General features: G+C 44.0%; 1 protein-coding gene across 1 annotated transcript in view; it reads right to left on the bottom strand.

Annotated features, from left to right (window-relative positions):
* Positions 1 to 690: 690 nt before the first annotated feature.
* Positions 691 to 19634, bottom strand: part of LOC139748674 (uncharacterized) — a 43696-nt gene continuing 24752 nt past the window's right edge. Inside the window, exon 2 of the mRNA XM_071661956.1 lies at positions 691 to 8087. Within this exon, the coding sequence (XP_071518057.1) occupies positions 3104 to 6379 (3276 nt within the window). The 5' untranslated portion in view covers positions 6380 to 8087 and the 3' untranslated portion in view covers positions 691 to 3103. The remainder of the gene's footprint in view (positions 8088 to 19634) is intronic.

The following is a 19634-nucleotide window of genomic DNA, read 5'->3' as shown; positions in this document are numbered from 1 at the left end:
GAGAGAGAGAGAGAGAGAGAGAGAGAGAGAGAGAGAGAGAGAGGCTCTCACCACACCTCTCAACACAGAGGTTCAGGAAGGGAAACTAATTTAATCTGACGCGGATCCAATTTCCCTGAAAAAGGGTCTGAGGAGTAATCATTTAATTAGGGAGAGAGAGAGAGAGAGAGAGAGAGAGAGAGAGAGAGAGCGAGAGAGCGCGAGAGAGCGCGAGAGAGCGCGAGAGAGCGAGAGAGAGAGAGAGAGAGAGAGAGAGAGAGAGAGAGAGAGAGAGAGAGACAATCATACCCAAGGGTCGCACCGTCGTGCTCAAGGGCCGTTTATCCGTCGTGTTCAAGGGTTGTTCATTCATGTTCAAGGGTTGTTCATCTGTCGTGTTCAAGGGTCGTTCATCCGTCATGTTCAAGGGTCGTTCATCTGTCGTGTTCAAGGGTCGTTCATATATGTTCAAGTGTCGTTTATCCGTCGTGTTCAAGGGTTGTTCATCTGTCGTGTTCAAGGGTCGTTCATCCGTCATGTTCAAGGGTCGCACCGTGCTCAAGGGACGTGGCTGGCCTCCTGAGAGCTGCATGAGCCTCACAGTAGTAGTAGTAGTGTTCAGTGTTCCCTGGTTCATTATTTTATCGACTTTCGTAATATTTTGATCTAAGACAATTCATACCAAGTCTTGTTAATATCAAATTTCTCATAATTGCTTTGTAATCAGTTTATTGTCAAGTGTCAACACTGTTGAATTATTCAACCAACAATACAGTTAAAAACTAATGGTACAAAATTAATCTTATTTGTTGGAATATAATAAAACTATACAAAATGTTCTGCTCTGTGTGTGGTCAACATATTCTGCTTTTGAACTTATATCAAGATCAATATTCCTAAGCACATTGACCCTACCAATCATCAACATAGACTCTTAAAATCATCCTTCTAAGCACACTAACCATAATGGTCATCAACACCAACACAAAACCATTAATCTGGACTCACAAACTAATGACATCAACACACACACACACACACACACACTTTGTAAGTCATCAACCCTAAGATAACTTTTGTACTCATCTCTAAACACAGAAATTACTGGATTCATCAACACTAATACACAAACTATTGTCTTCATCAATCTAATCCAGCAGACCATTGGAAGCATCAATACTATAACCACAAACTTTTACAATCCTCAATATTAACACATAACTTGATGGAATGACGAATCTAAACACACAGCTACCGGAATCATCAATGCTACAGACATCAATCTAGAAACTATCCAGTTCATTGACATCAACACACAAACTATTGACATCACCAACAGTAGCATGCAAGCAATGATGTTCATCATTCTAAACACACAGACTAGCAAATTCATCAACGCTTTAAACACAAACTATTAGAATCATCAACAGACAAACATTGATGATCATCCCTACTTAAGACACAAGACACTGGAATTATCACTTGTAACACACAGACCATCAGAATCATCAATGTAGACATAGAATTACTGAAGTCATCAACATGAAATACATTTCTGAAATCATTATCAGACAATAAATGAATGAAATGATAAATAATTCAGAATATTGGGAACCTCAGTAATATGTATATATATTATTGTATTCATCAACAGTAAACATAAAGTATTGTAGCCATACGTAGAAGTCAAACGGACGTCTTGACTTCATCTTCACTAACTCATCACTAACTGGATTCCATAGTTAAATGGTCAAGCTGTTGTATCTGTCATTACAGTAGACAGACTACTGTATTTATCAGTATTTAATATACATCAGTTGTATTTGTAAGGCTGGGGTGAGGGGGTGATAAGTTGCTGTATGGCTGAGTACAGAAGTTACAGGGGAGGTTCATGTTAGCAACCAGCAGTCATATCTCAAATACAACATTGAAAAACTACCAATCATTATAAGATAAGAACAAAGCAATCATAAGAGCCAAGGCACAATGATTTGAATCTATGAGTAAACAACCAATTATCTGCGTAAGCAATTAAGTCACTTGCATTTGTAAAGACTGACTGACATTCTACATAGATTTGTCAACATTGAATAAGTCAGTCAGACAAGCATCCGACACCAAAGGGTTAAGTTGTTGTTATTAACATCAGCACAACACAATGTTATAGTTGATAATCATTGTTGCGAGACATTATGAAAACATATCTACAAGGCGAGAGTGTTGTTAAGGTCAAGTATTCTTAACCTACGACACTGTCTAAAACTTCTCACTGTTGTAGTCACAAAGAAAGGTACTATCATGTTATTGTTTGACTACAACTACAGAACACATGGAGGATAGTTTGGAAAATCAAACTTGGTGGTGTCTGTACGTCACACCTCCGCCATGGTTTTTAAGAAGACTCTGAGTGATTGCTGGTTTCTGAATCCTTCTGGTTCACTTGAAGGATGTTGGTCTGCACTACGGCGGTCCTACAGGATGGGCAGCTAAGGGCTGGTGGCTCCTGAGGACGACGTCATGGAATTCATTTTTTTTTTTTGAGGTATTTTAGCTCAAACGTCAAAGGGAGAAGGAGCAGCCCTCTGGTCTGGAAGTGGTCACCTTCAATGGAAACCGAACTCGCATTGTTCTTACAACGTGAACTGGAAGGCTCCTGTAAGACTTTCTTCCAGGACCCAGATGGAAACATTTTCTTAAGAAGCTCACAAGTTAGACTTTTGAAGTTTGTAAAGCATTCTGGAACTCTTCCAGGGGACTGGCTGGAATGTTGCCACCTGTATCAGACGGTCCTGGAATGTTGCCTTCTGTGTCAGACGGTCCTGGAATGTTGTCTCCTGTGTCAGACGGTCCTGGAATGTTGCCTCCTGTGTCAGACGGTCCTGGAATGTCCTTCTGGAACGTCGTTTTCAGATATATCTTAAAGTTTAAGAACCTGTCAAGGACTTGCGTCTTTACTTCACTTCTTTGTTCTTGTGAAACACTGATAAAAGAAAATGGGGGCAGTGTGTCTGCCTTGTATTTCTGCAATGACCATCGGGTTCCCGTTGTCTCAGCAGAACCTGAAGCTGTGGTAGTGAGGGTGTGAGATGGGAATGTATCTTCGAGATAATGAGATTATCATCCGTCAGTAATGGCGAGGGTTGTAGCCTGGAGTGAGGGGCGGGGGTACCAAACCCAGGTCGTTCTCTCTGGGAGTGTTGGAGTCTGGGGTGACCGACCACACCAGGTTCTGGTCGTACTTCTCAAGGACTTCACTACCAGAGCTGTCGGAGAACTCATCGTACTCACACTGAAGGACAACACTGCTCCTTCTTGACACACTGCTGGTCCTTGACATTGTATTTCTTTGCTCCAGATGGTCACTGGTAACGCCAGTGGTGTAGGGTGGTACCTGGTTACTGGTAACCTCAGTGGTGTAGGGTGGTACCTGGTTACTGGTAACCTCAGTGGTGTAGGGTGATACCTGGTTACTGGTAACCCCAGTGGTGTAGGGTGGTACCTGGTTACTGGTAACCTCAGTGGTGTAGGCTGGTACCTGGTTACTGGTAACTCCAGTGGTGTAGGGTGGTACCTGGTTACTGGTAACCCCAGTGGTGTAGGGTGGTACCTGGTTACTGGTAACCTCAGTGGTGTAGGGTGATACCTGGTTACTGGTAACCTCAGTGGTGTAGGCTGGTACCTGGTTACTGGTAACTCCAGTGGTGTAGGGTGGTACCTGGTTACTGGTAACCTCAGTGGTGTAGGGTGGTACCTGGTTACTGGTAACTCCAGTGGTGGAGGGTGTTACCTGGTTACATTGTTTCGTTCCACTGTCTGTCTTCAAGTGGCAGAAGGTTTGATCAGGTTGTTGTGGTCGGGTGTACGAGAGGCTGTGATCAACGTGATACACCCAAGTGATTCCTGGGAGTTTATCATTATCTTCCTGCCTCTCCTCTTCCCTGACCATCCTTCTTACGAGACTATTTTCCTTCTTTACTATTTCCTTTTCCTTTCCAACTGCTGCTGGAGTGGTCATGGAAGACGCAGGTTTCTGTGAGTTTTGTTTGGAATTCTTTGAGGCTTCCATTGTCGAAATAAGCTGCTTTTTCTTCCTTCCATCTGAGGGTTTTGAGAGGTGGGAGGTCTCTGGTTGACGATGGTCTTCCTCTTTGTTGAGGGTGTCAGCAGTGGTCCGAGGCGCTGACAATACCTGGGTCGCCATAGCCTTGTGTTGGGCAGAAGGACCTGTGGTTGTCGCATCTTCATCTCGCCAACTTGATGGATTGGAATTGTCTTTCGCTCCTCCACGCTGGGGAGGCTGAAGACTGTCTATATATCTTTTATTATCTCTTCTGATATAATGGATATTTTCTCCTCTGATTTGTATTGGATCTTTATCTTTCTGTTGTGAACACTGACGTATGTTATCATGAAACCACTGAGGATATGAGAACGTGGGCCTAGCAGCGACAGACAGTGTCCTGTTTATGTCACCATTTATCCAATTTTTAGAAAATTCCGAGTTTGGTGCGATCTTGTTAGCGTGTTCGCGTGTGTGACCAGAGGAAGCCACACTCCCTTCCCTACCACTTGCCCTCGAACCACTAGGGGTACCCTCCCACTGTGACATATTTCCATTTTTCACAAGATCTGAACTGGCCAAGCTCAAGGATTTCCGTTGGTCAGGGAATGCAACTTGGTGGCCGAATTCATTTGTTATTTTCTTGAGCGACCGTTCGTCATACGGACTTAGGAAGACGCCATCTCTGGTACCGCCTGAAGTCTCAGACGCCCTTTTGTTCCTGAGGGATTTCCACCCTTCAGGGAGGCTTTGATCAGTGTTGGCGAGGTGCTGGCTGCCGGGGAACACAACACCTCCACCACAGAACTCGTGGGTCTTGTTCCACTTAATGTCGGTTGTCAAGTTTTTATTACTAGTTCTCACAAGAGAGTTGGAGTCAGTGTCAATATTTACTCGGTGTTTATCTTCCAGTCTGTCAGTAGGGGTCGTGTTGGTGGTGGGGTCGGGCTGCGTGGGGCTTGTGTTACATCCCCAGCCTGGCCCCCAGCCCGGCCCCCAGCCTGGCCTGGAGGTTCTCCTGCTAGGTCTCAGGTGCTCCCGTGCTGAGGGTGTCGAATCTGAGGAATTAATATCCTCAGGACCGACATACTCAGGTTTTAGACTTACTGAGGAAGATGAACCTCTCTCGTTTCTCGCGAGACATGTACGTGTCTCGCTGTGAGCAAGGAGATTCGTCCTCCTGGCCTCGTCTGTGTTCAGGTACTGCGGCAGATCATCTGATGGACGCGCCTTCACGTCCCTCTCAGGAACCTTCCTCCTCCTCCTCCTCAGGAATTCACACATCAGGTTGCTGGACAATGTCGTGTTTACGTCCACTGTCGAGTGGGACTCGAATTCTGAGGACTGTCGTGGCGTGAAGATTTTTTCCTTCTCTAGTGTGGACACCTTCCACGACGAGATGGTTTCCTTGAGCTCCTGTGGGGACGTTCCTGGTGAGTCAGTGAGTTGTATGGATCTTCCTCCCTGGCGGCGTCCACTCCACTCTGGTTCTGTGGCAGATGGTGGCGTTTCATCATCTCGTCTGCGGTGGCTCGCTCGAGAAATGTTTCGTATCATGATATTCTTCACAGTTTCATCTCCTGTTTCTAAGCCAGGAGTGGTAGATCCCTCGAGCCTCTTTGTCCTCAACCACAGTGGTGCTGGTGACGCTAAGGCGACAGTACCTTTAGTATGAAGGCTTGAGACAGGTCTTCTCTGTTGGCCTTCGTCAGGAGGTGTTACAGTGATATTCTTGCTCAGCTTTGCCTCTGATGGTGAGGTGATCGTTGTCATGGTGGAAGCGTCTCGCAATGTCGTGTTTTTCGAAGCTGTTGGAAGCGACGACTTGAAGTCCGTCCTTCTGCAGGTAGCAGCGTTGAAGGCGTCCTCTCTCTCCCTCAGGAGGTATGGACACGCCTGCATCATGGCGGAGACGTGAGGCGTTACGTCTTCTTCAGGACGTGCGGAGGATCCTCTCTCCGACGAGTCTTGAATCTTGTCTTTCTTCATCTTCTCAAGTGCTTCAAGGATGACCTTGCTCGTCTCAAGTGCCTCACAGACCAGCTTCCGACCCCTAGTGCCTTCAGAGGAAGGTCCGGTCTTCACTAGGGCTTCGTGTGATGGTCTGTTATTCTCTATGGTCTTCAGGATAACTTTGCTCTTCTCCAGGGCTTCACACACTGGCTTATCGTTCACAACGTCGTCAGAAGTGGCAGAGTCTGGTGGCTGGCGGCTCCAGCCATCACCTGGTACGGCGGAAGCAATGTTCTCCTTCAGGTACTCGCATCGGAAAATGGAAGACTTGCGAGACCTTACAGTGCCTGTGTCGTGTTCGTTGTCATCGTCTGCTGTAGATGCCATTGGTCCCGTCGTTCAGTGTCTCAGTAACTGGTGGTTAGTGCTCGTTATGACCGTAAGTCTCCTACTGCCTCACACCTCAAGGTGGAACTCTAAGACAACTTCACCGCCACACATAATCCTGTCAAGTTTACCGACAAACTAATTTCGTAGAAGTTGTAAGGTTTCGTCCGTCGCCTGGGGAATCTACCCAAACTTTACTGACTTACTTTACCTCATTAGAATGTTAGAATGTTGTTTCTTCCTTGATCTATCGTGTCGTAAATGTTGTTTCTTGATCTATCGTGTCCTGAATGTTGTTTCTTCCTTGATCTATCGCGTCGCGGATGTTGCAGATGTGTCTAAGGTCTGTCAGAGCAAGATGTGTGCTGGAAGGCTGGAAGTCTTGCATATCATTTGTAGCAGTTCAGGTCAGCTGTAATGCATTGCCTCCTACAGCTTACGTCATCGCGTTAGTTACACGATGAACACCACTTGAAACTAACTTACTAATTTCTGACGCATACGTCGGGTTGCAACAGGTTGATGTATCACTGCTGTTCCACGAGAAGTTAGTACATAAACCCAGCTGTGTACACGATGCAAGATGCCTCCTCCTGGCGCTGGTCCTCATGTTCATACCTGATGTTCACAAAGAACTTTGAGAAACTTTTTGTCTGTGTATTTTTAGGATTTAGATTCCCACTATGTGACGGGGGCTGGTGACGGATGTTACGATAAGTTGGTACTCTGTGACGGGGGACTGGCCAGCGTGACGGTGGGTTCATGAAGAGTGACGTATGTGACGATGGGTTAGTGGTACACTTGTGTGACGGTAGATGTTACGGTGAGTGTGACGATAGATGTTATGGTGGGTGTGACGATAGATTCTCACTTGTCTATCTGAAGTTTCCTAAGTCAAGAGAGAACAGGAGATTAGACCTGAAGATTGGCGGATTGGCTAATGAGTATACGTTGGATTGGTAACCTGGAGTCCTGGTCTGGTGATGGATTGGTACACTGGTGGATTGGTTGACTAACAGATTAGTAAGATCTTGAGATGATAGTCTGGTTGACTGGAGGATTGGTCGAGTGAATGATTGGTACACGATTGGAACACAGAAAGATTGGATTGGTAGATTGGTGATGTGGGGAACTGGTTGATTAGTGTATTGGTCTGTTACGACAGAAGACTGATAGATTAGTGGATTGGTGGCTAAAAGTCCTCCAGGATTCGTAGATTGGTGGATTGGTAGATAGATGTACTTATGGGTTGGTTGCAAGTACATTGGTAATCTAGTGGATTAGTACACTGATTGGTGGATCGGGATGGATGGATAATTAATGGAAGTTTGGCAGATTGGTAGACTGGTAGAGTAGTAGAATGGTAGATTGGCTGACTAGAAAATTAGTGGTTGATCTGTAGATTGATGGACTGGTAGATGATAGATCAATGGACTGGAGTCTGGTAGAGTAGATGATTGGTACTTTGGTTGACTGATGGATTAGTAGATTAGTTGCTAGTAGATTAGTAGACTGATGCTGTAGATAGGTGCAGGTAGATTGATGGACGATACGAGTACTACATTGGTAGATTAGTGAGTTGATAGATAGGTAGACTGGTAGTTTAGCAAGCTAGTAGATAGTATGACTGGTAGATTAGTTGACTGGTAGGTACAACAGCAAGCGGTTGTGAAGCAGTTGTAGCGAACTACTGATTCCCTTCGTTTAACTAGAAAGGAAAAGGAAAGTTAGTTTAACGATAGAAGTTGTACATAGTGATATCTATGTCCTGACACAGAGAGAGAGAGAGAGAGAGAGAGAGAGAGAGAGAGAGAGAGAGAGAGAGAGAGAGAGAGAGAGAGAGAGAGAGGAGCTCTGAGATATACAATATATATATATCATCATTATGTGCATAATTTAACGCCAGAATCCTATTGACTTAAACCTGGGAATACAGCAGCGGCACAACCCCCCCCCCCCTCCCCCAGGACACACCCCCCCCCCCCCCCAAGCTCAGCCACAAGCGAACGGTAAGCAAGTAACAAGGTGTACCACTGGTCATGGTCGTCCAATATGGGAATCGAACCCTGGCACTCTCGCTCACCAGTTGGCCTGAACTCAAAAGCAATGGCGTTGATATTAGTTCACTAAAGTTCAATGGTCGTTATTCTACTTTTTCTATTGATATTTTTGACGTTCTTACCTAACAATAGCGACGTATATGGCAGTGTGATATGTTCGTAATCAATTCCTCGATCTATTTTGTAGATTTATGATCCAATTTTAACAACAGAAAATCGTGTCTGCCATTCTCTCTGTTCTACATTTTACTGTACAGTTGGCTGGTCCATGACACATTCATTTTCTGTTTGATATAAATCAAGGACAATGGCAGATTTTAATCCTATTTCTGTGCTCTCAGATCTCAATATATCTCTGTCATCCCTTAATACATCCATCGCACAAATACAGGGTCGCATGTTCATTTGTTTTTCGTTACCAAGGTACATTTTTCATATGTATTGATACAGTAAATTTATTGTTATTTGTGGAAACATAAGTTTGGACTGGCGTGGCTGAGCCTGGGGACATGGGTTTATATGACAGATGTTTACAATCTCACATCAAAGTGTCAAATGTTCCAAATCTAAATCTCTGCCAAACATTGTTATAATATTAGTTCTAAATTGTACTTATTTGTGAAATACATCATTAGTATTTCTTCTTAAATTACTTTTGTCTGGACAATAATGAACTAGTCTTATTTCTTCAAAGTCATTTGGGAAATATTGGCTTTGATTCTATTCCTAATCTTATATTGTTTGAAAATCATCAAACACATCTTCCTGGTGTTTCATGTATATTGTGTTAGAATTTATATATTGTCCTGATGTCTTGCTAATTATATTTCCTGCTAAAATGTGTCTGGCGTTTCCGTTACATGATTAACACGACAGATATTAACAATTAAAAAAGTATGTACTTATTGCTAGCTGTAGAATACACACACACACACACATTATATATATATATATATATATATATATATATATATATATATATATATATATATATATATATATATATAAGCCACACACTAGCTAACACTAATAGAAAAAAAACCACGTATTTTTGGCTGGTTAGCGAATGACGTCATCTTGTGTGACCTTAATTATCACTTCACAAAAGTTTCAGATTAACAACAAAAGTTAAGTGAATTTTGTTTCAGGAATTTTTTGTTTTTATGTTTTTTCTTTCTTTGCAAGATCCGGTCGTGTTGTGGACATAGGTGTGAGCCCCACCATGCTGAGTGATGACTTGTGGTTGTGGACATAGGTGTGAGCCCCACCATGCTGAGTGATGACTTGTGGTTAGAAAACATTTGTAGGTTGTGATTACATTGATAATGTACCTTAATATAACCGGAGTTACATTGTTCATACTAATGATCTCGTATTTCATAACTTGCTTGTAGTTATCGCTCGCTTGTGTTGAATTACATTGATGGAAACTGTAGGATTACATTAATGGTTGTGGTAGGATTACATTAATGGTTGTGGTAGGATTACATTAATGGTTGTGGTAGGATTACATTAATGGGTGTGATAGGATTACATTAATGGGTGTGATAGGATTACATTAATGGGTGTGATAGGATTACATTAATGGGTGTGATAGGATTACATTAATGGGTGTGATAGGATTACATTAATGGGTGTGATAGGATTACATTAATGGGTGTGATAGGATTACATTAATGGGTGTGATAGGATTACATTAATGGGTGTGATAGGATTACATTAATGGTTGTGGTAGGATTACATTAATGGGTGTGATAGGATTACACTGATGGTTGTGGTTGGATTACATTAATGGCAGCAATAGGATTATGACTGGCTATACTACAACATGCACCTTTTAATAACAGTTCTGACATCACAACATCAGTCACAACTTGTATAACACAAACACAAAAATAACGACATTATCAACAACAACCCCTGGTTCCCTGTACATTGTATACACAACCTAAACTATAATGTCGACCTAAGTAAACTTCTGTAAACCTGTGATGTTTGCTTTGTATACTGCTAAAACCTTCAGCTTGAGTTGTCAACCCTCCATACAGAAGTAAACTCATGGTCTACATGAAGTAAACATACTATACATCAAGTAAACACATGGTCTACATGAAGTAAACACAGGGTCTACATCAAGCAAACACATGGTCTACATGAAGTAAACACAGGGTCTACATCAAGTAAACACATACTATACATCAAGTAAACAGTCTACAGTGCTGGGTAGCTAGGCGTATACCTGGAGCGGCCAGAACCCATGATACACTAGCCTGGGTTGTGGTTGTAAGGCTACTAATTAAGTAATTAGTTATTAATAACTACCATTATAGCCAGCATCACGAAAATCCCTTGAGACAGCTGCTCAAAATACACACACACACACACACACACACACACACAAAGATGGTTTTCGTTGATCAAGGAAACTATTGATGTTGGGCGAGACATCATCATGAGGTCCTGGCTCACACACCTGACCTGACCCTGACCCCGTCAGCCACTCTGACCTGCTCAGTGACCTGTCGTTGCTGGTCACTTCGTCCACACACGCCGACGTGTTCACCGATCGTGTGGTCGTCTTCTGGGTAGCTTCACTTTCGTGTGTGTGTGTGTGTGTGTGTGTGTGTGTGTGTGTGTGTGTGTGCTAAGGATGGTTTAGGTCAACGAGCGTGGAGGCAACAGCCAGGATCTTCTACGTCGTGTTGTGGGGTCATTACTAACCCAGCCATCAATCTGAGGTCGTTCAACTGCTCGTTAACACAAGGCTGTTGAGCACTTCTCTCTAATGGTTGTGACGTCATTTAACTAAAACTTTCACAATGGCTTCCCGTTTTTTGTTTATCTTTTACGTAAACTTTGCCCATTCGTTTCTTGTGTTTCTACATACACAAGTTTCACTTCCGGTCGCCCGGGGGCTGAAGCCGAGGGTCATAGGTCACACAGGGTCAAGAAGGAGGGAACCCTGAAGGGGGAGGAGGGGTGTATGTGAAGGAGGGATTCAGTGGAACGGAGGGAACAACAGGAGGAGGAGGGAAGTGGAGGGAACCTGGCCACTGTCTGCGTAACACTGACGTCCACAGATCTATAGACTCAGCCCACTGGCCCGCCCTCCCTCCCCCCCCTCCGCTGGCCCGACCTGTGGGCCATACTGGACCACTGGCCCGGTCTGCGGGCCATACTGGAACACTGGCCCGGTCTGCGGGCCATATTGATCCAGATTTTGCTGGCGAATCTCCTCCCCTCCACCTTTCCCTTCCATGAACCCTCCCTATGCCCCTCCAGTACCCTCCACCCCCACCAGACACTTCCTCTGTCATAGAAAAATAAAGAAAATGAGAAGCTGGTAGTCACCAACCCACACATTCGTGGACCACGTCAGTACAAGATCTAACAAGAACACAACAAACTCAACAACTACAATCATCACAACCCGCTGCACAGTGTTCCACCTGACAGTTGTAATATTTAATAAAGTTGTAAAAAAAAATACGATATTGACGTTTTACTGAGTGGGCGAGTGCCAGGTTGGCAACACTGGCCTTGGCAACACTGCCAGGAATAACTGTTTGGGTTGATGTGTTTAATAGACTCACGGTAGGGTGGGGGGGGGGTTAAGGTCACGGTAGGGTGGGGTAAGGTCACGGCAGGGGAGGGTAAGGTCATGATGAACGGCAAGGTCAGAGGATGTGGTGTATGAGGTCATTTAAGGTCGTGTTGAGGGACGAGGTCATCTGTCATGGTAAAATCCTATTACTTATTCGGGTGACCTTTCCTGTCAAGGTCGCATGACAAAGGTCATACAAAGGTCACAGTACACACACACACACATACACACACAAACACACACACACACACACACACACACACACACAAACACACACATTACATAGCAAGGTCAAACTTATGGAAGATATGACGGAATAAGGTCAACAGGTAGACGAAGGTCAACAGATAGATTAAGACAGCCACTACGAATAAGGTCAAGGTTAAATTCAGGTCAGAGGATGTGTGTGTACATTACTTAGTGAAAAGTTAAAATAGAAAACTCTTCAAATTCTAATCTGTCTAAAAGCAAAGTAATGTAGGCAGCTTAACCCTCAAATTCTAACTAATCAGCTAAGCTAAAGAACACGACAGAGGAATTTTAAGCTGAAAATTGACCATTAACAAGACTTGTTTGAGTTGCAAAGCTTGTCTTAACATTCCAATGTGATTTGTTGGTCAGTAGATATCCAATGAAATAATTTATATTTATGAAGAATGATTAAGTTGATAATCCTGGATGTTCTTAGATTATAATTGTGGCTAATGTAGTCAGTGTGTGTGTGTGTGTGTGTGTGTGTGTGTGTGTGTGTGTCTGTGTCTGTGTGTGTGTGTGTGTGTGTGTGAGAAAATAGGTGATATGAATACAGTTCAAGAGACGCAGCATATGTATAGCATGTATGTCAGTATACATTGCTTGAATATGTGTATACAATATGTGAGTGTATAGAATATGTGTACTGGGCTCCGGATTTTATAGATATGTCAATCCATTTTCTTTAATAATCTCTTTATAGATCTTGAACTTCAACTGAACAGACATGTCATTTGCATGTTTACAAATGTGTAGAAATTGTATCATTAAAGATGTTGGAAATACATGAAAAGTGTAGTTTATATTTGCCTTATTGTCGTACCTTCATCAAGGGGACTTCAGTATACTGTATGATATACAAACATGTATAGTGTATGAGAGATGTGTATAGCACTTGATTATAATGTAATTATTTATTAATGAGGTATGAAGTATTTAGGGTTGTATATTCAGAGTTCATCCTTCCTTAACCATGGTATTTAGTCATCAATTTCCGCCTGTCTATGCAAATGAGTTTCCTGCTGGTGCACATGTGTGTGGTCTGATCCTTCGTGTGTGGTCTGATCCTTCGTGTGTGGTCTGATCCTTCGTGTGTGGTCTGATCCTTCGTGACCGAACACTTCCTCCGCCTCGTACTTGCGGGTCTCCTCCTCCCATCTTCTGTTGCACACACGGCCCGGCTCGCCTCCATCTTTGATGCCTCCTACGAGGGACTGCAGATGTATAATTACAATCAACCATCACTTGACACAGCTCCTCCTCATCAGACGTATGAATCTTTTTCTCGTACCGAGCCACCATCGAGCACCTCTCACCCCGGCACCAGACCAGAGGCTTAACCATCTTACGTTTCACACACAGGCAACACATCTTACATTTTCTGTTTCTAAATTTATGATTCATGCTCTGGTCTTCTTGATCTGTGCTCTCCACTGCTTCAGGCACCCCACTTGAGTCCGAGGCCACATGCACCTTCTGAAAGAATCACTTGCTCTTGTAGTGACCTAACCCCACCTCCAGTTCTGGCTTGGTCAGCGTCACGTCTCATGCTTGACCTGGTCATCATTGCCAACAAGTCATGCTAACTGTCATGTCTTCAGTCACCGTGGCTGCAGACCTGGAGATGTTTTGTCATAGAAAATGGGATGTAACGTGCCAACAACACCTCGCCAGAGGTTTGCCAAATTACAGCCCTGAATGTCTGAATAAATGACAAACACCTCTTTATCTATGAGCTCGTTAACCTCCCCAAAGCCAAACTACCCTCGTTAATCACCTCGTGTGAACTACCTCAACTGTATGACCTCCGACACCAATTACCAGGTGGCTGTCAGCGAGAATTTGAAAACATTATTCAAACTCATGTGCGACATTGATTTTCCCGGTGGCCAAGTGATGCCTACATTAAGTGACAGACCCCACTCACCCACCCACACACCCAGCCGCTCCTTCCTCTTTTGAAAACTTGCTATGGAAATTCTGGCTGCTGCTTTGAACTTTAGGAATACAGGCAAGAATGATGTCTGTATTTCAGGTTCAGGAGAAAGAAAGAGAAAACATGTCATCATATATCATACCGAAAGACATTTCAAGTTATACTTTATACAACTTTATGAATTTTTCATCTCTTTAAATTCTCTTTATCCTGGACTGTGTATAATCGTATGAAAATCTCTCTCCTTAAAACATCAAACAAAAGTTGAAGAAGAAGAGAAAGTTCAGCAGCAAGCAGATAATGCCAGCCAGTGTGTGAGTTGCCAAACATCATATTTTGATCTATTATGATCTATAGTTCAGCTTTCAACCGACAGAGGGACATATGATCTCGTATGTACGTCGCGATGAAGTAATACAAAATAGCACAATAGAACTACAAGTTGAATGTCTTCCTGATAATGATTAATTCATGTCGGGTTCGGCGAAATATATCACTTCAAAACTTGCGTGTAATCATATGGAATTAACGACACACACACACACACACACACACACACACACACACACAATCATTTCCTCATTACCAGGTCTCTCCAGGTGAGCGATCATTTCGCCCATAATGACTCTTTCCTTATATAATTCCTGGATATTTTTAAATATACGCAGGATCATACAACCCAGGGTAGGTTGCAGGGGGGAGGGAGCTGGCCTTGGTGTGGCTGGGAGGTTCTTGTACCTTGTACTATTTCTGATCTATGTAGTGTATGATTAGTAAACACAAGAACAAACTGTTACAAACACAGGCAGATATATTGTTTACACTGTCCTGGTGACCTAGAACAAAGACTAGATAATTTACAAGTTATTTTAAAGATAAACTTTAGCTGGCACATATTCCAGCACGTATACATCAAGGGAAGATATTTCCCCATATCTTGGCAGCATAAATTGCTTTTACATAAATTTCCTGAGTTCCTGATATTGATAAAGTTGTTTACCAGTGTAGAGGACGCAAACAAGTTGTAAACAGCCTCCCAGAGCCACGCCCACAGAGAATATACATGTTGCATACTACACATGGACGAGGTCCATCACCACATGTGTAGAGTCACACACTACACATGGACGAGGTCCAGCACCACATGTGTAGAGTCACACACTACACATGGACGAGATCCAGCACCACATGTGTAGAGTCACACACTACACATGGACGAGGTCCAGCACCACATGTGTAGAGTCACAGGTTTGGTCAAGTAAGATAAAGGATTGTTTTGAGAATAGTCTGGCGGAGGCATGTTATTGATATATATCATTATTTCTTACTTTTTTATTGTACTTAGTCGCTGTCTCCCGCGTTTGCGAGGTAGCGCAAGGAAACAGACGAAAGAATGGCCAAACCCACCCACATACACATGTATATACATAAACGCCCACACACATATACATACCTATACATTTCAACGTATACATACATACACATGCATATACATATATACACATTTACATATTCATACTTGCCGCATTCATCCATTCCCGTCGCCACCTCGCCACACATGAAATCGCACCTCCCCCTTGCGTGCAATGTCATTATCTTGCGATTCATTATCATTGTGGTTGTTTGTTGGTCCAGCCAACTGCCAGGGTCGTCACCACGTAGTGAACAGTCTGTAACTCCTGTGTGTGTGTGTTGATCATTCTAACACCACAGACACCCGCCATGTACGTCACCCACGTCCACGTCTCCAACATATTCGATCATTGGCAACACAAACGGCTCGAGTTGCGATTACCATAATATCTGATGTTATTGAATTACACTGATGGTATGAGTGTAGCGCTACTGTGATACTGATGTGAGAAGACGTTAGATGTGGAGGAGGAGGAGGAGGTACCTCTCTCTCTCTCTCTCTCTCTCTCTACACATATAAATCGCTATATACATGGCAGTGTTTATGATGCGCCTCTGTTCAGTCGCCAATATACCCACACGTCGACACTGTGTGCTAATAAAGGTTTAACTGATGATTATATTGCGTTTTTACCTGCTCACGACATTGGTTTACCTGCTCAATAAACCGGTCCACCTGATCAGCATGCTGGTTTAAGTTTCTAAACACAATTGGTTTACTTGCTCAACACAGTGGTGTACCTGCTCAAGACACCAGTTTACATGCACAAGACACAGAGAAAAACCTGCTCAACACTGGTTTACAGGGTTAACACAAGGGTTTACCTAAACACTGGTCCACTGGTTCACTACTTAGCAGAAGAGTTCACTGCCCAGCATTCACCAGTCCACCTGCTGAGCACAGGAGTTCACTGCACAGCACTCACCAGTCCACCTGCTGAGCACAGGAGGTCACTGCACAGCTCTCACCAGTCCACCTGCTGAGCACAGGAGTTCACTGCACAGCACTCACCAGTCCACCTGCTGAGCACAGGAGTCCACCGCTCAGCTGACTGTCCCACCTGCTGAGCAGTGAGTGTGGAGGAGGAGAGTGGCGAGCGCACGGGGTAACACAAGCTGTTCCATGCCTGGCAATGTGGTAGCATCTGGGAGGAGTCCACATCTGAGCCAACCACACATGCCCCAGGATCGATCCTTCCCCTCCCATAGTGGCCAGGTGTGACCTCTCTTCTCCTGGTGTGACCTCTCCTCTCCTGGTGTGACCTCTTCTCTCATGGTGTGACCTCTTCTAGTGTGACCTCCTCTCTCCTGGTGTGACCTCTTCTGGTGAGACGTCTTCTGGTGTGACCTCTCCTCTCCAAAGTGTGGCCTCATCTGTCCTCGTGCACTGCAGGTGTGACGTCATCTGTCTTCGTGCACTGCAGGTGTGACGTCATCTGTTCTCGTTCACTGCAGGTGTGACGTCATCTGTTCTCGTTCACTGCAGGTGTGACGCCATCTGTTCTCGTTCACTGCAGGTGTGACGTCGCCTGTCCTCGTGCACTGCAGGTGTGTGTCCTGCAGGTGTGGGAAGGTGAGGTGTGCTTGCCCCTGCCCAGGGGTGTCTGGCTTGCCTAAATATAGACCTGGCTCCCCTCTGCATAATATGTTGGCGAGGAAGGAGGCAGGTTTGCGTAGTCAGCTTTGTTTTGCCCTAGCCAAGAGGATAGAAATATTTTCTTACTTTATTAAGGGAAAGAACAGCAAGTAAGGCGGTTTGTTGCATAGTTTTATGTGCATGGATCTGCAGAACTTACATTTACATTCACATGTATATTCATATATACGTTTCCGTTGTGGGTGTTACATGGCAAACGTTCAAGGAAGTAGTTCTCTCCTGACGTACGAGTGTTAGAGTGGTGGCTGGCTCCATTTAACATCATGCACGTTAACACAGCATGTTTTGCTCTCTCTCTCTCTCTCTCTCTCTCTCTCTCTCTCTCTCTCTCTCTCTCTCTCTCTCTCTCTGTACACTTAGCAACCGAGCTGGTATCACCTGCCTTACGTACGTATTGCTTCTTATTACACTCTTGCTATTTCTTTTCTGAATGAACTTATAAGGACGAGTATGGTAAGGTTTAACAGGCATATACGGTCCTTAGCTTCAGGGAAATCCTGAGATGTGAGGATCTTCAGTTCCCCGCCTGGTTCTGCTGCTAACGAGAGTAAACAATGATGACCAACACATGTACCAAACCTGAATATTTTTCTATTCATTTCAGCAAAATTTGTTGTCCTTCTAGTGACGTCTCCTGTAGTGAGGACCATCTGGTCTGTACGTCATCACGTGGAGGGTCTGTGTTTGTACCAGCAACCACCCACATGTCGTCCGCTTTATGGATCTCGATTCTCCAAAGTCTGACGTCATCTGCATCAACAGTTGTCCTGCAACCATCTCTTGTTTTCCATTTATTTCACCAAAGTTAACTGAATTCTACAAACTCTAGTGGCTTTCTACAACCCTCTGGAGTTGTGTCACAAACCGCTGATATCCTGATATAAAGTCCTGACTTACAACACCTGGATTATGTCTCCATCATCTGACTTACATTCATCTTACGTTTCTGTCCAAAGTAATGACCACAGTCAGGTTGTAGGTGAAGCGAGGCGTTTCTTTACCCATGAGTGCGACAGTCTCTCTCTCCAGCTGCTGGTAGGCGTCTGTGATCTTTAACAACAACTTCTCTGGTACAACCTTCACCTCACCCGTCATGCCTCAAGGTTGAATTCCTCCACAACTTACAACTTTGCTTCATCAGCTTTTCCTCGATCCACATTTCGTCTGGTCACAACTTCCTCCATAGATTTAGATCTGGACTGGATTTTCCCGCGTGGAAGACTTAACGTAACTAAGTTTGATGCCACTAGACCCCCCCAGCGCCTGGCCATATCTCTCTCTCTAAGCCTCCTCACAACCTTCTCATCTTCTCTGATGACTGAAGCTCCACTACACTACCCAGTAGACATTCTTGATGTCGTCGTAGCATCACACTAATCTTGCAACCTCCGCGTTACCCAATATCTAACTCTATGTTTACCTTGATTGACGTTAGTGCCAGCAGCGGTGGACTCTGCTCTTACCTATGATGGATTCTGGCCTCAGCTGGGCAGACACTTCTCTGTACGAGACATAATCAAATCCCATGACAGAATCCGGGACTCGGCGAACACAGGATCTAGTCCCCCAAACTTGCTGCTTCTACAAAGGGGATGCGAGGCTCGAGCTATACAGCTCTATAATGGCGGGTGACAGGGTGTGCACGGGTCTCCATCTCTGGCGAGGTTATCCTCACACTGGCGTTGACATCCTGACAGCTCCACCGTCATTAATATTTCTCCTTCTCTCCTTCGGCAGGTGGAAAAAATGGGTCCCAGAAATTCTGGCTTGGTGAGGGCCTTACCCCAGTCTGTTGGCCTCCTGGAGGTGACACGTTGGAACATCCTGCGTGGAACACTTGAACATCTTCACACAACTTCAGAAGGCTTGTAAAGCATGTTTTGTTGTCAGGTTTCTGCAAACGTCTTTTATGTTCATCTCTCTCGAGTGCCACACACGACCCCCTGCCTCACTCCCAACCTCTGGCCAGCCAGCAATATGGACTCAATCATGATTACAGAACTAAAAAGTTTTTCAAGTTAGGTTCATTTGCATATTGGTCGAAGATTCTTGCCTGCGTCATCAGGAGAGAATCTTAATATTAACAACTTTAAGTCTTGCTTTGGCCCGGGAAATCTTTTCCTTTAAACTTACAAAATCATTTTGTTGTCTACAAATGAAATCTGTTGTAGTTTGCTCTGATAATTACTTTGAAGTAATCTGGAGCTTAGTCTAACAACAAACATGATTGCTGTTTTTTGATCGAAATGTTATTTTTCTGTGACGAAGGATTCTAGGAAGAGATGAAGTCTTCTAGATAGAACTATACCACAGAAGCTCACAGTACATAACAA

The sequence above is a fragment of the Panulirus ornatus genome, chromosome 5 (genome assembly GCF_036320965.1).
Source record: "Panulirus ornatus isolate Po-2019 chromosome 5, ASM3632096v1, whole genome shotgun sequence".
In the NCBI taxonomy this organism is placed as follows: domain Eukaryota; kingdom Metazoa; phylum Arthropoda; class Malacostraca; order Decapoda; family Palinuridae; genus Panulirus; species Panulirus ornatus.
This window is presented reverse-complemented; position numbering and strand designations above follow the sequence as displayed.